At 47.1% G+C, this 20633-nt stretch overlaps 1 protein-coding gene across 1 annotated transcript in view; it reads left to right on the top strand.

Moving 5' to 3' along the window:
- The window catches only part of SLC12A8 (solute carrier family 12 member 8), a 51048-nt gene that overhangs the window by 5041 nt on the left and 25374 nt on the right, over positions 1 to 20633 (top strand). The window contains exons 3-5 of the mRNA XM_027637476.1: positions 74 to 220; positions 3225 to 3416; positions 5824 to 6055. Of these exons, the coding sequence (XP_027493277.1) occupies positions 74 to 220; positions 3225 to 3416; positions 5824 to 6055 (571 nt within the window). The remainder of the gene's footprint in view (positions 1 to 73; positions 221 to 3224; positions 3417 to 5823; positions 6056 to 20633) is intronic.

Raw genomic sequence — 20633 nt, 5'->3', positions numbered from 1 at the left:
GCTGGCTGTGGCATCACTTCTGCAGCCTGCCCTTAAAACATGAGAGGTAAAACCAAGGCTTTGCTTTTTCTAGGTATCTCAAACGCAGACCAAGCCCTGGTGGAAGATCCAGCTGTTTGTATGGGAGCCGGTGCTTTTTGGAACATGGGATGGTGTCTTTACCTCCTGCATGATCAACATTTTTGGAGTGGTTCTTTTCCTGAGGACAGGATGGCTCGTGGTGAGTGAGTGCTGACTTGGTTGGATGTTTGAAAAGACATTTTCCTTCACACCTCCTTACTTTGTATATCCATCACCACCCAAGTGTTTTGGATTCTGGGCTGTTTGTTGTAAACATTGCTTATGCCCTGTGGTATTTTGTAGCTTTTCAAGAAGTTCTGGTAAAATGTAAAGCTGAAGTGGTTTTTGTAAGTGGTTTCCTATTTTAGCTTTTGGAAAGAAAAATTAAAACACAACGACCAACCTTGACAATGAACAGGGACATCCTTGTGTTGTATTGTCGAGACAGAATAACCACTTTTCAGGTGAAGTATATCACCGTAGTTCCAGGTACTCAGCCCTGTTCCTAACACCACTGGAGCACATCTCTTCTAAATGTGTCAGTGATTGAGTCCCTGATTTCTTGAACAGAGAATCCCCAGTCAGTTGAAATTGTCATTGCTATCAAAGAGAATTTCATTTCTGGATCCAGAATAATATCTCACTGAGAGTCAGAGCCTGGAAGAGTGTCTCTGCTCCCCTCCTGATGAAAAACGTTGTATTGTCCCTTAAAATTTCCTCTTAGAATAAGGAAAGCTCCCCCAGGGATGGATGGGATTTGAGCTTCAGGCTGAGTTCATGTCCCAGGCATGAGTTAATGTCACAGGCATGGTGAACGCCTTCCAAAAGTACCAGGAAGATACTTTGTATTGAAAATTACAGCTCTGGAGGTGTTGAGGGGAGCTGCAGTCATTGTGTTGAAGAAGTTGGGATGATTTTCTACCTTCCTTTTCCTTCTGATTTTATTTCCTCCACATCTCCTTTGAAAGTAAGTTATTGCTGGACCAAACACAGATAAAAATAAAGCCAGTAAATAAAAGAAAAACTGAACCAGCTGGAAGTTAGCATGAAAGGGAAGGGAGTAGAAACTGAGGTTGGCAGAGAGCTCCCCTGGCAGAGGACAGTCATACATCGAGCTATTCACAGAGTCAGGCTTTTGCTATAAATTTCCAGGGCTGGAGCCCGGGCTGTTGCAGCTTTGCAGTTGCAGAGGACCCTAATCTTGCCTGAATGTTGACAAGGATAGTTGCTGCACTAACCCCTTCTGGCGCGCATGCATAAATAAGCATCAGCATTTAATGGGGGCTTTTTCTTCCCACTTTCTCTGCTTGCTATTGTTGCTGTGAGTCCAGCCTTCCTCTTCGGGTCTTGATGTTAACCCTTTTTTCTTTGGAAACCATTGGACTGCCCGTTAACTAACTGCTGCCATAGCCTGGTGCCACCAGCACTTTCTGGAAAAGCCCAAGGCTACATGAATGTGTGCATATTTTTACCTTTTTTTAAATTTTTTTTTAAATTTTTTTTTTTACTGAAGCATGTCAGATTTATTAACCCTTTAACCTGAGGGTAAGCAGTTGAAAAAAAAGAATAACTGTCCTTTTAAAAAGGAATATGGAGTTGGAGTGGTCTGTGGTGCTGATCCAGCCACAGCTGCGTTTATGCTGCATTTATAGCAAACCTTGGCTCTGTTCCCCACTGACCAGATAACACCCCTGTCAAAGGCAGCAGGATGCTGAACCAAAATAGGATTTTATGATGAGAGCAACATCCTGGATATGTTTCTTTTTTTTTTTTTTTTTTTTTTTTTTTTTTTTTTCCACAAAAAAGAGAAAAGAAAAAAAATCTGGGATTTCAACCAACCCCAGAGCAGGGAGGCAGCCTTTTAGTGCTGCTGATAAACAAACCCCATCATGGCTAGCATGACCTCAAAGATGAGCACTGCTGGAACAAGGTTGGAAAGGGGGGATGTGGACATGGCCTGTAATACGAGTAAAGGCAGGGAAGGGAAGCCAGACCTTAACGACGCGCTGGGCACTGGAGGAGATTTCTAATTGCTGTGCGCTGGTCTGAGTGATTTGTCAGCAGAGGAAGGTGGGCTGGAGCACGAGGGAAAACTTCTGACCCTGGAAAAGAAATTACAGCTGTGTGCAAGAGGGTAAGACGGTGGCAGGATCCCGAGCTCAGAAGAGGTCCTTAAGTGCTTTTGGAAGTGCTAAGCACCTTCTCCTTCAGAAAATCCATCTCTAAAAGGCAAACTAAACACCCCAAAAAATGGGTTATGCTGGCCCGTTTAACGCTGCCAACAGGGACCTGCAGCTGTGTTTGTTCAGAGGCTTTTGCTCTATACCCCACACTGAGACCGTGGCTGGTGCAGCAGCTCCTCCCGGGGCCCTCCCTCTGCCCCAAGCAGGAAGGGCTGGGTTTTTTTCAGCACAAAACTCCCCCGAGCCCACGGAGGGCGAGAGCCACCTGTCACTCTGTGTACGTCCCTCAGATAAGGGCTGGCACATGCTGGTTTATGAGACTGTTATTTATCTTCCATACTGTGTTGCCTTTGGGGTTTTGTTCTTTGGGATCTCATTGTTTGGGAGGATCAGAGCTTTCAGAGGTAAATGTTCTGAAAAATTAAAATACGAGCTTGGTGCTGTTAATAAATCAGCTGTTGCAAATCCCAGGGGTTCAATTTTGAAACTACTTTTTGTTATTAAAGTGTTTTGTGGGTTTTTTTAAGCATGTCATTCTAAACCACGCAAATAGGCAGCGATCCCCTGCCTATGGTGGCTGAATCATTGTTTGACCTCATTCCTTTTAAACCAGAGGACAAAATCAGTGATTCATGGATAAGTCTTGTGCAGGGCTGAAAGTTGGATACAATGGTCCTTGTTGGTCCCTTCCAACTCAGCATATTCTGTGTGATTCTATGACAGAGCAGAACCAGCTCACATAAAGGTCTGCTGAGCCCCAGGCTGAGACAGGTTTTCATCAAAGGGGTGCTAATAGGAGCTGTAAACTTGGCAATCAGTTACGTTAATTAGACAACTAGAGGTGTCTGTGTGCATTTCTTTTAATCTGTAATGACTCCAGATTCATACATCACTAGTGACTAGAGGCAGGTAGGTCCTTTTTCTATCTCAACAGAGTTGATGTGAATTGATCTTTATTTGATTATTTTTTTTTCATTCCAGGGAAACACTGGTATTGTAATGGGCATGTTTCTGGTGTCCTTTGTCATCCTGGTTGCCCTGGTGACAGTCTTGTCTGGAATTGGAGTGTGTGAAAAGTGCAGCATTGGAAGTGGAGGAGTCTACTCCATGATTTCTACTGTCCTTGGAGGTCAAATAGCAGGGACCATTGGCATCCTTTACATTTTTGGCCAGGTAATTTGAAAAAGTTGTTTAAAGAAAATTTAGAAACTTTGCAATGCAGGTATTAATCTTGTGCTTTCCTACCACATGAAGCAATGCTCCAGGTAAAATTTGGGTAATGCTCCACTCTGCTGAGCAACATGAGAGGCCACCACAGGGAGCATTCAACCCCACTCTGCTCCCCAGGAGTAAGCTTGTGCATGACAATGTGCTGTCTGGCAAGGGTCACAATGGTGGAGGAGTTGTGTGTCTGAACAAGCCATGCAGGACATGCTCTCCCATCCCAAATTATCCCCATTGCCAGGACATGCCCTTGCTGGCAGGAGGCTGAAATTAAACTGAAGTGGGAGAGTCAGGGTGGCCACCTAAAGCTCAGTGAGCAGCTGTGGGCTGGCTGGTTGGCCTTGGTGTGCTCCCCATGCCCTTAGGGACTGGGCAAGCCTTGGCTGCTTCTCTGCAGGAGCCAGTAAAAGTGGAGCTGGTGTGGGAGGAGGGCTGGGCAGTGGTAAGTGCCACTTTTTGTGAGCCAGAAGTCACAGTTCTGGATTTTCTAAAAGATCCCAAGGAGCTTTCACGGTGGTGAAGCACAAAAATACACAAGTAGTGCACATAAAGAATGGAAAATAATCTCTTAAACCTGCAGTAACTTAACCCCCTCCCCCTATAAAGACGTTATGAACAGTATAAAATGTGGTGAGCAGAGAAGCATTTTAATGGAGGTTTGTTTTTAACTGACTGGTTTACAGCAATCTCCAAAACCCCTTAATAACCCCCAAACCAAAAATAATCCCCTCTTCTCCTTTTGCTCCAGATTAAAAGCAAGTGTCCATAAAATACAAACTGAACCTTGTTACAAGCCAAGATATGGAAATGGGCCACACGTGAGAATCCTTCCTGTCATATTTTCCACTCCTGCTCTCTGGGAGGACCCTGTCTGGGAAAGCAATCAGGTTGCAGCCTGTCCTGAGGGTCATAAAAGCTGGGCTGCAGCAGCGCCAGCCCCTGTGTAGGCATCCCATGTGCATGGGGGAGTGTAGGGTGGGAGCTGGCAACTCAGTTAAGAACTTTGCCTGCTCCCAAAACCTGATACCATTCCCTTCTTGGCCGTGCTTTTTGCCCAGCGTGCTTTGCACCAGCTGCAGGCTGCTCCTCGGTACAAGATGGTCATGGAGTGCTGTAACTTCTATCATCAGACAAGCCCAGCCAGAAGTGGAGTATTCCCTATTCCCCACTCTGACTGGGGCAAGTGGGGAATGCTTGGCCACATGCTGCTGACGCAGAGACTCTAGAGTGTGGTTCCCCTGATCTGTGCTAGTTGTCTACCTATGATGGAAGTGAATCCTTCAGGATGTCCAAGGTGTAGGTGTCTGAGTCTGGACAGGTGGATGCCCTACACCTTGCTGAAAACCACACATGAGCCTGCATCTCCTGGATAGACCCAGGTTGTTCTGAACACCCTCAGTGGAGGAGTGCTGGGTCTGTCCAAGGCGGGGGATCTGCAGTGAATGAGGGGTCTGCTCCACTCTTGCCGGCTTGGGTAGGGGTTTTCTCCCGTCCAGGCATGTGGGAGCTGTGCTGCACATCCCTCATTTGTGGACAGGGATAGTGGGGTTGCAGGACCCAAGCTCATACCACTCATGTCAGCAAATCCTGACCTGGTTTTCCAGGGATGCCATGCACTGGAAAGGGTTGTTGCTCAAGTGTCAGTTAGTGGGAACCTCTAGAAGGAAATGTCCTGGTATTTCAGATTGCTGTCCCGCAGAGGGGTTTGAGGCCCGAGCCTGTGTGCAGATGTCCCATCCTGCAGACTCTCAGCCACCCCGGGCAGAGTGCATGTCCTGCCCTGCTGCAAGGCAAACAGGCAGCTTTCCCTAGAGCTTGGGGGGGGCACAGCTTGCACAATGTGCTCTTCTTTAAAGTGCAGGCTCCGTTCCAGCAACAAGATGGGGAGCCAGTGAAGCATCTTTTTTTACATCCAAACTAAACATTGAGTTAAAAATAACCCCTGGAAGGCAATGAAGGGGCAAACAAACTGCAATTCTTCAGGCAGGTGTTGAACTGGGACCCTTTCCTCCAGAGAAACAGAAGAGAGGAGCCGTAGAGGTTGACTCATCCTTTTCTCCCTCAGAGAAGCCAGTGTGGTTTCTCCTGGAGTGTTAGTGGAGGGTAAATTTTAAAGCCAGTGGAATGTTGCTGTGGGGCTGGCCCTAGCACCCAACCTTCTCTGTTTGCCCAGGCTGTAGCTATGCTGCCCTGGCAGTGTGCTGTAGAGCAATAAGGTTCAGTCCCTGTAGGCCAGAGTAACATCAAAAGCATTGTATTGTGACAGCAAATGTCTGTCTGTCTGAACAGAGATCCCCAAGCCCGGCATGGGGATCCCTTTTCTGCCATGGGGCACTCACAGAGCCCTCTCCCACAGTGTGTTGCAGGTGCCATGTACATCACTGGCTTTGCAGAGTCCATTGCAGATGTCCTGAGCCTCAGCAACATCTGGGCAGTGCGTGGGATCTCCCTGGCTGTCCTGTTTGGCCTGCAGGGGATCAACTTGGCTGGGGTGAAGTGGATAATCAGGCTCCAGCTCCTGCTGCTCCTCCTGCTGGCTGTTTCAACACTGGACTTTGTCATTGGGTCCTTTACACACCTTGATCCAGGTAAAACTGGGGGTTTATTGCATTTAGGTCAGGAGGTGTTAATTTCTTGGGGTTTTCTCATCATTTGTGTGTGTGAAGTTACACACACTTGGGCAGAGGTAGAGTTCAGAGCTTCCAGATGTATCCCCTGTCCTTTGGCACTGATCTTTTAGAGGCAACCAATAATTTTGCAGGAAGTAAGTATTTCCAGAGCATGACTGAAGATGTCCTATAATTTAGGTGTTTAACCTCAGGAATTCAGCTCTCAATGTGTATGCTTGTTATACTTGTACTGCAGTCAGAGATTTTCTAACAACAGAGAGCATCTGTGTTTGCAGTTGCTCTTTGTTGCCTTCTGCTGCCTAACTCAGCATTAAGCATTGTGCCCATGAAAACGGAGGGTTGTGACTTTGAGATAAGAAGATTTTCTCCTGGAGTCCTCTGAGGTCACTGAGACCCTGCCTGTGCTGAGCTGTGCTGGCTGTGCCACTAGTGCTGCCCCCGGGCTGCACACCACTGGATCTGCTGTCCAGAGTCATGCTGGGGAGATAAGGAGGGAGCTGGGTGAGGGTAGGTGACCGCTTGGGTTTCAAGGAGCTGTGAGTGTGAGTTCTCCTGTTAACTTTTCCCAGACTGAGTTCAGCCAGCAGTGATGGCTCCAGCTTGGGCAAGGCAGAGGTTCAGTGCAGCCCTTCTTGCACCTCAAGCCCCCTTCCCCTCCCTCCATCTGCATCCCCAAGAAGTGTTCGCTGGGAAACACAACTGAAGGCGTGGGTTGTTGCTGTGGAAGCAGCCTACAAGTGCCGCAGCAGCCACTCCAGCAATAAGTGTAATTAGCTGAGTAAACAGAAGGTGTCACCTTTTTCTTGGCTTCCTCTGTGTCCGGCAGCACCTTGGGGGGTTGCAAGTGACCTACTAAAGTGAGTTTAAAGGAAAGATCTTGAGTTTTGATTGATAGCTGTGATTCAGCCGCTGAACCAGGTGGCAGGAGCTGAGTCATGTGGGTACTCATAGCACCGGTGGCACTGCTGTCTTTCATGCTGCTGTTTTATTTCGTACTGCTGGTACAGTGTGTGAGGACGATGTGGCACGGGGACAGAAGCAGCTGCTCCCCTGTAAGACAGAGCCTTATGGAAAGACACTTCTTACAGAAGGAGCCTTATGGAAAGAGCCTTATATTTAGCATGTAAGAAATGCCCCAAATGAAAGCCTGTGAAAGTTTCAGCAGTACTTGTGAATGAAAACGAAGCAAGGACGGTTGTTGCTGTGGCCTGTTTTGCAGAGAAAGCAAATGAGCTGCTCCAAACAGCTGTGTTTCATTGGAAGTTGTTTTCTAAAGTAAATGGAGGGGTTTTGCATTTTGGTTGTGCTCATAGGAGACCTTTATAATAGTAAAGAAAAATGAAAACTCAAGGTGAGGCCTGATGGTAGGAAAGTGAAGATGGCCCCAGGAGGCAAGAATTAGAGGAATACAGACGTCAGCAGGAAGCATGCCCAAGTTGAGGTCAACATAGTTGTCTTTGATTTCCTCCACTGGTGAGCACTATGTCATTTTCTTCTGACAGAAAATGGAGAAAGGAAGGGAAACGAGGTGGCTGAGCATTGCAGATGCTGCAGTTTAGCCACAGCTGACCAAAGAGAGGAGGGCTTCCAGTGGGTGGAAGGACATTGGGCTGATGGTGGCCAGATCCAAGCCCCAAATGCAAGTACCCCAGAGCAGTTCTGCCCATACAGTGGGACCTGCGGCCATGCAGCTGGCCGAGAGAGCTGTGGGTTTCTCTCCTTTCACAGACCGCTTCCTGATGAGAGTGCGTTTTCCCTCCAGGCTGGGTGGTGGGATCCTCCCGAGTCCTGCATTTCCCCAGAAGGCCTCTGAGTGGTGTGTCAGCACCAACGGTGAGCGCTGGGCTCTGAGGAGCCTCCTCACGCTGTGTGGATGGATGGATTCTTCTCTCCAGTGCAATTGCCCCCACCAGCAAAGCATCCCTCCTGCAAGAGGGCTGCAGGTGGGATGTGTAGGTGTCAGTGAAGCCAGCTGATGGCAATGGTGGGGTGCAATGCATCAAAGCCCAGCACTTGGGGAAGCATTTGAGACCCCTTTGAGGTGAGCAGTCCACTAATCATCTCTCCACAGCCCTCACAAGCATGCAGTTGTTTTGAGTGTGGTTCTGTGGCTACAGCGGGAACTGAGCGTGCAGGGAGAGGTAGTTTTTGAGGACAGACCTCTGAGCTGGATTTCAGCTGACATCTTTTCTGGGTTGTGTCCTTTTTTTGTGGCAGGTTTATGGTCTTTCAGTTCACAGCCTCAGGTTGCAGTCTCAGAACCTGTAAAATGGGCCATGTGCCATTATCCTGCCTTTCCTGCTCCTGTCATGGCAGCCTTTTCCCTCACTTAGTGTTTCCAAGTGCTGCGCACATACCAAAGGACCGCACATCTGCCAAGCAGCAGTTATTTGGATTTAAATAATCTCCAGGAATGCCTGTCCATCTTGAAGGTCTTAACCGGCTGCCTTTGTGTGGTTGCTCTGGGTGGAGTCCCCTGCTCTTCTCCCTGTTCCCGCAGCTCACACCCAGGCACACACCAAATCGGATATTGTCCAAGCACTCACTCCCTTCCTGTGGTTTGCCTTTATTTTTAGTCTGAGGACGGAGCGTGTTTACACAAAAGGGGGCTTCTCAGCAGGGCTTCCCGCTGCTTTTTCTCCTTTTTTTCCTCTCTCTTGCCGTGGCTTGCTCCCGCTCCAAAGCTAGCCAGGCTCCTGCAGCCTGAAGCTGGGGCCGGAGGAACTGAGCAGCTCCAGCAGACAGGGAGTGCTCTGGGTTGCTTCTCCAGATGCTGCTGACCCCGCTGGGACTGCCGGCTCCCTGCCAGCCTGCTCTGTCCCTCTGTCTGGCCCCGAGGGCTTTGCTCCTTTCCACAGGCTGCCCGCAGGATGGGGTGGGACTGGCTGATGTTTTGGAGTTAATCCTAAATCCTCCCTTGGCTCCAGCTGGCACTTCCCCTGGGGCTGGGTCACAGTCCCAGGCTGGGATCTCAGCCAAGGGTGGGTAGCGAGCAGAGGAGCTCCCTGTTCTGTCTGAAAACCAGCCTCATTGAGCTGTCCCTGGCCACTCATCTTAAAATTCAGGCCCCCTCCATAAACAGAGACCCCCATGGTCCTTCCTTCGGACAGAAGACATCCATATTCTCTTTCTCCCTAGGCACAGGTTAGTGTTTATACCAAACCTAACACAGGTGAATTGAAATCAGTCCGTGCTCAACTTCTCAACCCTTAACCAAGACCCAGCACTTGCTACAAATGTTCATAGTAGCAGGGATTTTTTGGCTTGTGTACAATCTGCATTTTAATTCTGGAGGTCCTTACCTCAAAATCAGTCCAAGTTATTCTGGGAGGAGCAGTGAAAGCAGAGGAGAGGATGCTCCTATCCCTGACCAGCTCCTTAGAACAGTATGTGAAACTTTTTGGCCTTTTCATGTCCCGAACGTTAGAGTCACGGAAAAAGAAGATAAGCTGTCCGTTAATGCCCACTCTTTTATTTTCCTAGCATATCTCTGCTAATTTTTGTGTAGGGTGACTCCCAAATACTCCCTTTCAATTAGGCGCCTGCTTTCCTGTTTTGGCAGTGGCTCCCAGGTGCCCTGTTAAAGCAGAGCGGCTGTGGGAGCGCATGGGGGGCGATCACTGGGAGGAGGGCTGGTGTTAATTTGGCTGTGCTTTGATGGAGAGATGAAAGGAATCACAACATGAGCAAAAGGGGCCCGACAGCAGCTTCTTAAATGCCTGGGGGAGAAAACAATAAATTATTTTGTTGGTAATTCAGTAATTGTGTCCCCTTGGGCTGGGATCCCCCCTGTCCTGAAGCAGATGGTACCATGTGGCTGGGGCAAGCGTGGAGCCTGGCTGTGTGGGGCTAAGCCCTTTCCTCCTGACTGGGAAATCTGAGTGGTTCATTTCTCAGGGGCATAGGGAGGTTTAAAAGGCATGTTGCTGTCAGGGTGCTTCTGCTTGTGATTATTTTCCATGCAAACCACATCCTTCTTGTCACCCACTTGAGTTTTAGCTTCCCAGAGTTGCTCACACAGAGCCCAGAAAACTCATTTATCATCTTCACTTCTTCCTCTGAGGGCAAGTGCTTTTGAAGATTCATCCCACTCCAGTGTTCTGTGGCTGAGCTGGAGAGTTGATGCTCTCCTGCGGGTACGACTGGTGAGGAGCTGTGGGAGATAAGCTTTGCCTGAAGCTGCTCCATCAGACAGAGAACCTGCAATTGTTAAAGTGATGTATGTGTATAAACACTCCAGTGCAAAGATCTCTCAAATGGTGCCTCTGGGGCTTTGATGGACTGAATTAATTAATTATATTCCCCCATATGTAATATGAAAATGATCAAAGCATCCTAGTCAGGGGCTTTTGCTCGACTCTGGGTTGTTTTGTTTTATTTTTGGGTGCAAGGGGTGTGCCCCAGTATCATAAGAGAGGGTGCAGGAAGGATGTGTGTGTTAGAAGATGATCTGTAGCTAATCCCAGAGGCTTTATCCAGGCCGATTGCTGACTTCCTGGCCTGAGACACATCTGGAAACTGGCATCAAATTCCAAATAGAAATCACTGAATGAGTGGCAGCAGGAAAAAAAAATCTCACTTTGCTACCGAACAAGGTAGATACCATGGTGAATAAAAGCAGGAGACTGCTAATACACTCGTTATTTATTGAAAAACATGGGATTGCTTTTCCCAGGTTTTTCCAATTATAGTGCATTGAATGGCCCTGACATCACTCTTGAGCTGGGGCCAGCCTATTCAACAGTCTGGCGAAGACATTTATTAACTGGTTACCTGCCAATTGTCTGGGCTGGGAGCTGGGGGACAGATGTGTTTTGAAAAGTGATAACATTGTTAGAGGCCTTATTTAGATAGTGAGAGGAAAGCTACAGCGCTCTGTCCAGGCTCTCTGAAGTAGGTATTTAAAACAGTTTATTTAAAAAAAAAAAAAACAAAACATTAGGTTGAGATGTAACTGCGGGTTTGTAGGTAGGTTTTCACGGTGTTTCCTTGCTGGAGGACATCCAGCAGCAGGCCTTTGTTGAGGAGCAGCAGTCTGACTTGCTGACAGGTGTCAGCTTGGGGTGTCGGTAGAGCTGCTGCACCCCAGGGGCTGGGACTGGCGTCCCTGTACCCTTGCTCTGCTGAGACCAGGTAGGATTTCTGAGCCCATCGCCCTGAAGCATCTCTTATGAGGTGGGTAAGGAGGGGAGGAGAGCTCTGGCTCTGCAGGTCCCTGCCCTCCTTCATCCACTGGGCTGTGCTGGTGATGGATGCCACATACATCTAATCTGCTCTTAAAAATTTCCCGTGATGGATCCTTTGCTGCATCCTTGGGGACCCTGCTCTAGTCACAGCTATGTCAGCTAAACCTCTCTTCCTGCAGCCAAAACCCACTATTTTGGGTCTCTTGAGGAGTCGGGGACAATCTGGTGTCCTTCCTTTCTTCATTGAACCACCTTGCTTGGAAGACCTCTGGTGTTCCTCTTCAGTCTTCTCTTTTCCAGGCTGCGCCATCTGAGTGGCCATGTGGGGCATGGGAGCGAGCTGCCCTCTGCCACATGCTGCCAAGGATGAGGAGGGTCCTGGTGTCACTTGAAACCCTAAAGCATGGGACTCCGTAGTGGGACCAGCTGGCCCAGATCTATTCCTGGAGCAGGAGAGAATTTGCTGAAGTTGTTACAGGTTTAAACTTGCTTAATAGGTACTACTGCTCCTGGTTTATACAGGGGATTTTGTACACATTGTTTGGTTTAATTATTTGCTGTTTCCCTGCAAGGCAGTTCTAAGCTCATCTTCCTAGAGCTTGTAAACAAATCCTGAAATACCTCGACTGGCTTTGTCCCCTGCCAGATGCTGCCTTCATGTGGGCTTTCTCCACCCATTCCTCCCATAAAGCCTCCTGTGCAGGCTCCCTGCTCACCAGCAACTTGTTTAATGCTAGAGAACTAATAAAACTGACTGGTTTGAGAAAGATATATATATATATAATCTCACAATCTCTCCCTCTCTCCCTGTTGCTGTGTTTAAACAGGACAGCTTTATTTAATTGCATTGACTTTTTTTCTCTTTTTTTTTTTTTTACCACCACATAATTGTTTTCAAATTATGAAGATATTTTACCTCCTCTTTTTTTCATTCCCCCAGTGTTTAATTCCAGTCACAGTTCAGCTGTGCCCTGAATCCGCTTTCCTTATTTAGGGATTTAATTTATGAAGATAATTTCTAGATATTAGATTCTTCCTCCAGCCACTGCATTTCTAGTTTGCATTCCTCTCCTAGGCTAAAGAGAAAAGTTTGCGTGGGCCATGGATCCTTATCTACTCTTCATCATCTTCTCTCCTGGCTTGTGCTAATAATTTTTGGCCTTTTTTTGCCTGTAGATGAGGGATTTTATCCTGGTTGTACCTTCATTAGCCTGGGTTATGGCCCAGTGGTTCTTGCTGGTTTTCTTTTTTACTCAAAGGGGAAGTGCATCCATTGAAAAATTGATTTTGGTAGGAAAAATTTATTCTCTGATTTAAATGGAATTCAATTAATAGTTTCAAACAAACAAAAAAATTTTTTGGGGATGACAACATCTTGCTCAACCTTTCCAAAATCAAACGCTCTTTGATTTCCAGTTTCATTTGCATTCTGAAGCTAGACTTGAAGCTGTAGATGTGTGTGTGTTGTATAGAGGATAATGAAAACCTTTCAAAAATAAAAGCAAACTATCATTTTAGACACAAAATCAGAAAGTCAACAAATGGAATAGTTCTGTTTTGAAGTACCATTGTCATGTGGATAATACATCCATAATTTGGAAATATGGGATGCTCTAGTCACAAAGGCAGAAGACTGTGTAGACCATGGCAGGATCCAGTGGATTCAGTTTTATCATAGTTAACTGCTTTAATTTGAAAGATGGGGATTTGATCAGCACGGTTTGGGCTTTGTCCAAAATAATACACAGAGTAGCTCCAAGATAGAGAGGAGGTCACTCCAAGAAGTCCAAAGGATGTGTGTCATCACTGTTCATCTGCCATTCATTTTCCTCCAATTGTTGTGCCTTGACTCAGCCTAAATTCTGATTTCTTGAGGCTAGGGTTTTTCATTGGAGAAGTTCTGCAGAGCCTCCCACAGTTGGGGACTCTGGACATGACTTCCAAGAAATACCACTCTGTAATTGATAATAATATCCCATTGATGAAAACTCTTTTCCTAGAAGAAGGATGGAGCAAGGGACACTTTACTTCTTGTCCTCTTTGTAATGAATAAAATAGTTTTCACCAGCTGGTTTGAATACTACCGAGCACGCCAGGCTGTGGATACCACATCAAAAAATCAAATAGTAATGGAAGGATTTATATATTACAGCAAGTCTAGTTCTTAGCATTAAATAATATAAAACATAAGTGGAATTTATAAAGTTGAAACACCTGTGCTAAAATATCTTCCCTTTTTTTCTCATAACCAGAATATTAAAGTTTCTACCTGCAGAAAATATCCATTTTTTGGCTTTTTTGCAAAAAATAAAAGTTTTTGTCAATCCGTAAAGACAGAGTAAGAGCCAAACAGCTCTACTAGCTACTTCCACAGGCAAATTCCTAAGTTTTCCTTTATTTAAGCAGTGCTTTTCTGATGAGGAGCTGCCTGTGTGGGTCCTTTCAGGCTCCAAGTGTGCTCTTGTGTACGTTAGTGGTTTTCCACTTTGCCGAGAAGCTGAGGTGGAGATAAAGCAGGCGCATGGGGAGTTTGGCAGAAATTAGCGTTTCCTTCCACCCAGTCCAGTCCTGCAGGAGATGAGATGTGGCTGGGGAGAGCTTGGGGGGGAGCTTAGTCTGCCTCATGATCTGAGAGGGGTGAAAGCATCCTGCAAATGAAAATTGCTCCATCAGCTAAAGACAAACATCAGAGACAGATTTAAGCAGTTCCCTTTGTTTATTCTGCCTTTTGTGCTATTTTTAGCTGTTGGCCAGCACACAGTATTGCAGGTCCATTGGCTTTAGGGAGAGGAGGTGCTCGTGACCTGATGGCTCTCGTGGTTGAGATGCCCCATGAGGAGATTGGAGATGAAGCTTGAGTGCATTTACTGGGGTGCATTTACCAGAGAGGGAGGATGTGAATACTTGGGTTTGTCACATATGTAAAGGGCTGATGACCTCTGAGCAGTTTTTTTGCGGGTTTCCTCAAACAGATCATCCCCAGTGCTTCTGCTCCAGGCTTTCTTGCTCGCTTGAGGGTATTCAGTGCAACACATCCCATACTCCTCATGCCTCTGCTAACACAGCGGACCATTGCTGATGTTAAAGCTCTTTCCAAGAGCATCCTGCAGCAAGCTGGTCTGCAGGATGCACTGCCAAAACCCTGAGCAGCTTAAGAAGAGGTCGCCCAGAGTGCTTTCCCTCGACAGCTCTGTCAGTCTCCACGCTTGCTAATTTGTCTGCTGAACTGAGCAATATTTATGCATGGGGGTGATTCATCTCCCTGCAGCAAGGTTCCTGGCAGCTGTCAGTGTGACGCCTGTCTCTATACTGGTGGTGCTCAAAGTCTGATCGAAATATCCCAGTTTTGTCTCTGCCAGTGGCAGTGGGGGATAGACAGGTGCAGTGGAGTGTGGTTTTCGGGAGAGTACTAATGGTGGGGTGCCTCGGAGCCCATGGCAGCAGGAAGCCGTATTGTGTGTTGACTTTAAACAGGAGGTTTGGGAGATCAGCTCTGGAGCAGAAAACAGGGGCTCGGGAGGAACAAACACTCGCTGCTTCAGAAGGGCGGCGATTTCCTTTTGGGTAAACACGTCATTAATCTCAGGGAGCACATTCTTTTCCATCAAAAGATAAGGGATTCGAGTAGCCTTTCTCAGGGCTTGGCCTTTTTAGATTGTTTTAAGTGTGGCTTTCCCTCCTTCAATTACAGACTGTACATAATCTCGCATTTTAGTTTGGCTGGGCTTATTGTGGGTGCAGAGAAGGTCTTGGGCAAGGGAACTCCTTCCCTTCTTTAAATTTGCTCTGATCTTTTTTTTCCCCACTAAAACCTTTGCTATTTTTTGCTATTTGCAGCTCTGATGAATTTGAAACGTAAGTGTGGTGTTTGTCCTAACTTACGAAACAATCTCCCTAGTGCTGATGATAAAACAGGAGCTTATTTGTTCACCACAAGTGGAAAAATGGCAATGGGCTTCTCTCCCCGCCCTGGACTGCCTCTTGCTGCTCGGCTTTGGTTTGGCATTTTTGAGGGTGTCACTTGCTGTGGCCAGCAAGCCATAGGGTGATGCTGACTGCGGCACCCAGTGCTTAATTTTCAGCTGGCACCATCCTGTGTGGGGAGACAGCTGTGGAAGAGCTGCTACTTTCACTTCTGCTCCCTGTGGCTTGCGGTCTGCGGTCGCTCTGAACTCTTCTGGTAGCAAATGTATTTAACTGGCATTTAAGGATGAAATTACAGAGGGAATTGAGTCCCTTCACGTTCTTACCTCCTCTTCTTCCCAGTACTTCTTCCTAAGGGCTGCCAACAGCAACATGGGTTGGGGTGGGGTAGAGCAGGAGCTGTGGAGCTCCTTCATCCTGCATCTCTCAATGCCCTGACAGCTCAGGCAGATGCTCTGCAGCATTCCTGCGCTGATCTGTGTGCCCACATACCGTTGTGTTAATTGTGTAATAGCTTCGTTTCTATCACTGCATAGTCATTGGACCTGCATGTATTCAACACAGAAAGTCTTCTCTTTTTTTTTCCTTGTCTAGTTTAAGACTCCCCAAGCAGAAATACTGAGGCTATGGGAGCTGTCAGCAGATAGGATGTGGCCCTGAAGACTGAGATGAACCCAAGTCATGATGTCATTTGTGACATATGGAGAGTGAATCTGCAGGGAGCAGTCAGAAGTCCTGTGTTTACTCTTGTTCGTCTGGGCTGGGCTGCACATGCCCCATCTCCAGCTATGGAGCTGTGCTGCTGCCCACAAGTCCAACATGGAGCTGACATGATCCTGGCTCATAGGAAATGTGCACTGATCCATGCTGACTCACGTGGTACATGTAGTGCTGCAGAAAAGGGCAACCCAGCTTTGGTGAATGTGGTCCCTTGGGTAGATGAGTTCAGCTGTAGTTGTCAGAAGACAGGGGCATCAGTCTCATCAGTCCATCCCATCTTCCTCAAGTTCTGCTCCCCGGCAGTTCTTCTCTTTTCCTGCTGTTTCTTCCCAGTCTTGCAGCCAACACTTGTCTATCTAAAGGTGAATCAGATGTCCTGGAATATGTTAAAACATTTTTGTATCCCTGTAGAAGTTCAGCAAAGGTCATGTTTATTCTCTGTACCTGTCAGTGCAGCTCTGCTTCTTGATGCCCTTTGCTTCCATGACTCACCAGTTTCCTCACCATTCTCTTAGAGAACTGGGACTTTTGTTAAGATCTCTTAACTGGCTGACACTTGGCATCCCACAGGCCAAGTGTCAGCCCGCAGCAAGTTGAGCAGTGGACTCGTGGCACAGAAAAACCACTATGCTGTCCTCTGTCCACCTCCAGTACTGCTTCCCTCTCCCTGTTTTCCTCCCAACCTTTCCACATTTTTCTCATGCATTCCTGCCTCCACCTGCCCTGTGGCAGGCTGGCCCTGTGGCCTCCAGCAGCCCTACTGGCAGCAGTAGGGCAATGCCTGAGAGTAGCAATGGTAGTGTTGGACTTGCCTGGGAAAAATATTGTGAGGACCTCAGGAGCTGGAGCTGGGCAGTTGCAAAGGCATGGCTGTAGAAACAGCCTGGCCTTGGAAGAGCTTGGAAATGTGATTGTTAATGTCAGTGTTAAACAAGCCCAAACACAGGAAGCTGAGCGTGTGCACAGAGGGATGCGGAGGCTTGTGTCTGCACCACTTTGATTGATTTATTTTTCGTCAGCTGGGAAAGGTGATTCAAGGTGTTATTTGCAACCCTGGTGACCTCTTCATGCCTCTTCAATTATGCCAGTCCACTGGGGATGTGCACCATTTTCAGTGCCCTTCACTGGGTGTGCTGCATGGTGTTTGTTGCAGGGCTGTGGCTGTGGTCAGCTGGACCCATGTAGTTCTCTGGCACTTCACTGGGGAAGTCCAGAGCCGTCCAGAGTGTGGCTGTGTTGGTGCAGAGCATCTTTCAGAGCTGTTGTGTCAGATGATCCTGTACTGTTTGCTGCCTCAAGTTAAATTTCAGGATTTGCATAGAGTGGGGGGAACGCTAAGATAAAGTCCTTGGGGTTTGGACAACATTCGTGGCTTTGCATCTATCTCTGCACATCCACAGTTTCTAAGTGGGTGGTTAATCCTATGCATCTGTGATTGCACACTGAGATGCTGAAAAACCTATTGCTGGTGGTCTTTGACAACAAAATGTTACTTCATTAAAGGCTGGCATGCCTGATTTTCCCTTGACAAGTGAAGACACTGTTCTCCTGTGATAGGCTATGGGCAGTTAAGTATGTGAGTTTGTGAGTTTGGTGGTCACCAGACCGTGGATGAGCTTATTCTGCAGGCAGGAGAAGAATTAGTGTTGTAAGGGCTTTTGGAGGGAGAACTTCACTCCTTCCCTGCTGTAGAGCACTTCAGCCTATGTAGGAATTAATTTTGTTTAGGCCACTCAATAGCCATCTGATAGACCTCAGCTTCTGAGAGTTACCAACCTGACAGAGCTTGACTTGCCCACTGGGGAGTTAATATCTCAGAAGTTCTGGGCTTGTACTTGCCCTAAGCTAAGAGTTTGGAGGAGGAAAACGTAAGCATGTGGTTGGTGAGGAGTGAAACCTTATCTTACTGCAGAGGTGCATGTTCAGATGAGGATGGCAGCTGTGGGACCAGGTTGTGAGGACCATTCCTGTTTTCTCCACACTCGTGTGCCTGGATATCTCCAGCACCTGCACCAGGACCTTGTTCTGGGTGTGTATTTGGACTGGCATCCAAGGGGAACAACTGGATTTCAGAGCTTATGCCAGAAGGGTTTAGAGATGGAAGAAGAAATGGGAAAAAGAGAGAGACCAGAGATAATTATGCCAAGGATATATAATTACTCTTTGGCTCTCCGTGTCTTACATCACACAGGATCCCGAAAATGCTGAGATCAGACCTAGGAAATGTGCTGCAAGACAAACACTTCCAGCTGTTCCTCTGAAAGCAAATCTCAGCAAGTACCTTCCAGGCAGGAAGGTGTGGGTTCATGTCTTTAGGAAAAGAAAAAACCCCACCATTTCAAGCCTTCAGCATTCACCTTTGTAATTAAAATCTCTAATCACAAGAAGAGTGCAATACATAACTGTCTTCTGGGAGCTGTTTCTTAAGGTGGTTTTCCATTTTTGCATTATTTAGCCCCTGCCTCGGTGCCAGGCTTTGCTTAACCTTAAGCTTGTGAACAGGCTTATTGAATTTGGCCAAGACTTGACTAGTCTGTAATGAGCTCCAGGTTGCCTGGAACTTGGCAGCGCCATCGTCCTCTGTGCCGTTGCATAATGGCCTGACCCTGTGTAACCGCAGCTTCGCCTTGCGCCCCTTCTCCAACCTCTTGGAGTTCCCCCTCCAAAACCCCGGGCCTCATGGAGGGGCTGCCCTTGTAAGGGGTGTCTTGAGTGCCAAAAACCTCCTTGGCTGCTTTCACGCCCTTCCACAGGGTCAGAAGTGGGAGAAAGTGCAAGAAAAGCTCAAACACGGAAACCTGCCAGGGTAGAGGGGGAATGCAGCAGTGGCAATCAGATGAAAACTGGTACCTCCTCCCAGGCATCCCTGGTGGCTGGAGGGATGTGAGAGTCCTGACCATCTTCCTCCTCCTCCTCTGGCTGCATCAGGCTGGTGTGCAGCCTCCTGTGGTCCCCCTGTGCTTGCAAATGGAGGATGCTCATCCTGGAAACTCTTCCATTTCAAACTTGCTAGGCGGTTTTTATTGTTTATTACATCATTGTAATATGGGCAACTAAAAGGACTTAATTTGTGAAAAATCACAGGAATAATTCAGATGTTACTCTAAGTCAGTTTTTCCCAATTGTTTATTTATATTAGCTCAACCACTTGAGAAACCCACTATTTGCTTTCTCCTTATTGAGTATCTAATGATGAAAATAAATTGTTACCACTCTTTATTGTGCATTTCCCATAAGGCTGACACGGCACAGAGAAGGAACTGGATTCTTTTCTTCTAGCATGACACGAGGAGGATTGTTTATAGCACTTCAGCTCCAGCCCTCTGCAAGCCAGCTGAGAGCAGGATCGTTAAAGGCAGGATTTAGAAGCTGTGGGGTTGCATAAATTGATTGAGAGGAAAATTTGTCAGACAAACATCTTGTAATGAGCAAGGAGGGAGGAATCTGTTTTGAATCTCATGTACCCAGCAGTAAGCTGGAGAAAAAGATCTTACAAAAGAAAAATTAATAAAACGATCTTGCCTTGTTTAGAGATCAGAGTGCCAAATATAGGCCCTATCGCATTTCCTTCCCTCCTCCTTCCGAAGCTCGTCCTTTTGAAGTGCACTTTCAACGGGATGTGGATAATTGACTCTGTGAACAACTGACCAAGTGCTCTGTTGGTTTAACCGATTGGTCTCAGTTGCTGATTCCTGTGTTGTTTTGGATGATTTTCAGCCCAATTGCCCTGTCAGCTACAATTAGTCCCATTAATATGACAGCTGGAAGGTCATAGATGACTCGCTCCAGTCGCAGGCACGAGGGCAGGCAGGAGATGCTCCCAGGGCGTTGTCCTCAGCTCTGTGCTCCTGTGCCCATAGTTTGCTTAAATTGATGGTGACTGCAAATCCTGGTGCAAAACCAATCAAAAGGGATGTGAGATTTGCTTCACAGGAGGGTGATTGAATGAGAAATGAGGTTGCAATGACAACTAACATTTGGATGAACTTCTCTTTAATTAGTCAAGAAAGTTCCTGGTTCTGTATACAGGGGAAATGTGGAATGGCTGGGCTTCCTCTCACCTGCCAGAGCCGTGAGGAGAGGAAGCAGAAGTGGGATAGAGATGTAGGCACATCCTGTGGCTCTTTCAATAAATCCATGGCTGTCGTTTTCTGTGGTTCCAGTGACATCTGCCATGGTTTCAGGCTTTGTTTCTTTCACCCAGGATTTCCGCTTAGGGGAATTAAGTAGGAAAGGGAAGGATGTAGGAATGAATGGAGCACAAGGTATCATTTCACTTCTTGAGATTAAGAGCAGTCAGATACACACAGATACAGGTCAGACATTGGACTCATGAGTCTCATGGTCAGTCTGTGGCCATAGTATGGCCAAAACAGTACCGCAGGAAATACAGCCTGGTTGTATACTTGGCCTTTTGTATGAGGAAGGAGACAGAAGGCACCCAAAGTGCCTCATTTGAATTACACAGCCTCAAAACACCACTAGAAGGCCCCAGCTGGAGATGGTTTACTTGCAAAGCAGGACGCTGTGCCTGGTGAAGTTCTGCAGGGGTCTGGTTTTGGTTTGGTGTTATTTGACATTTTTCTTAGCTTCCTGGATGATGCTAAAGAAAATATGCAGATTCAATTTGAAGGTGACCCCCATCTGGGAAGGACTTGCAGCATCTGGCAGAGAGAGTCAGGCCTTCAGATGACCTCCATAAACTA

Source organism: Corapipo altera, unplaced genomic scaffold (genome assembly GCF_003945725.1).
Source record: "Corapipo altera isolate COAL_440 unplaced genomic scaffold, ASM394572v1 45, whole genome shotgun sequence".
In the NCBI taxonomy this organism is placed as follows: Eukaryota; Metazoa; Chordata; class Aves; order Passeriformes; family Pipridae; genus Corapipo; species Corapipo altera.
This window is presented reverse-complemented; position numbering and strand designations above follow the sequence as displayed.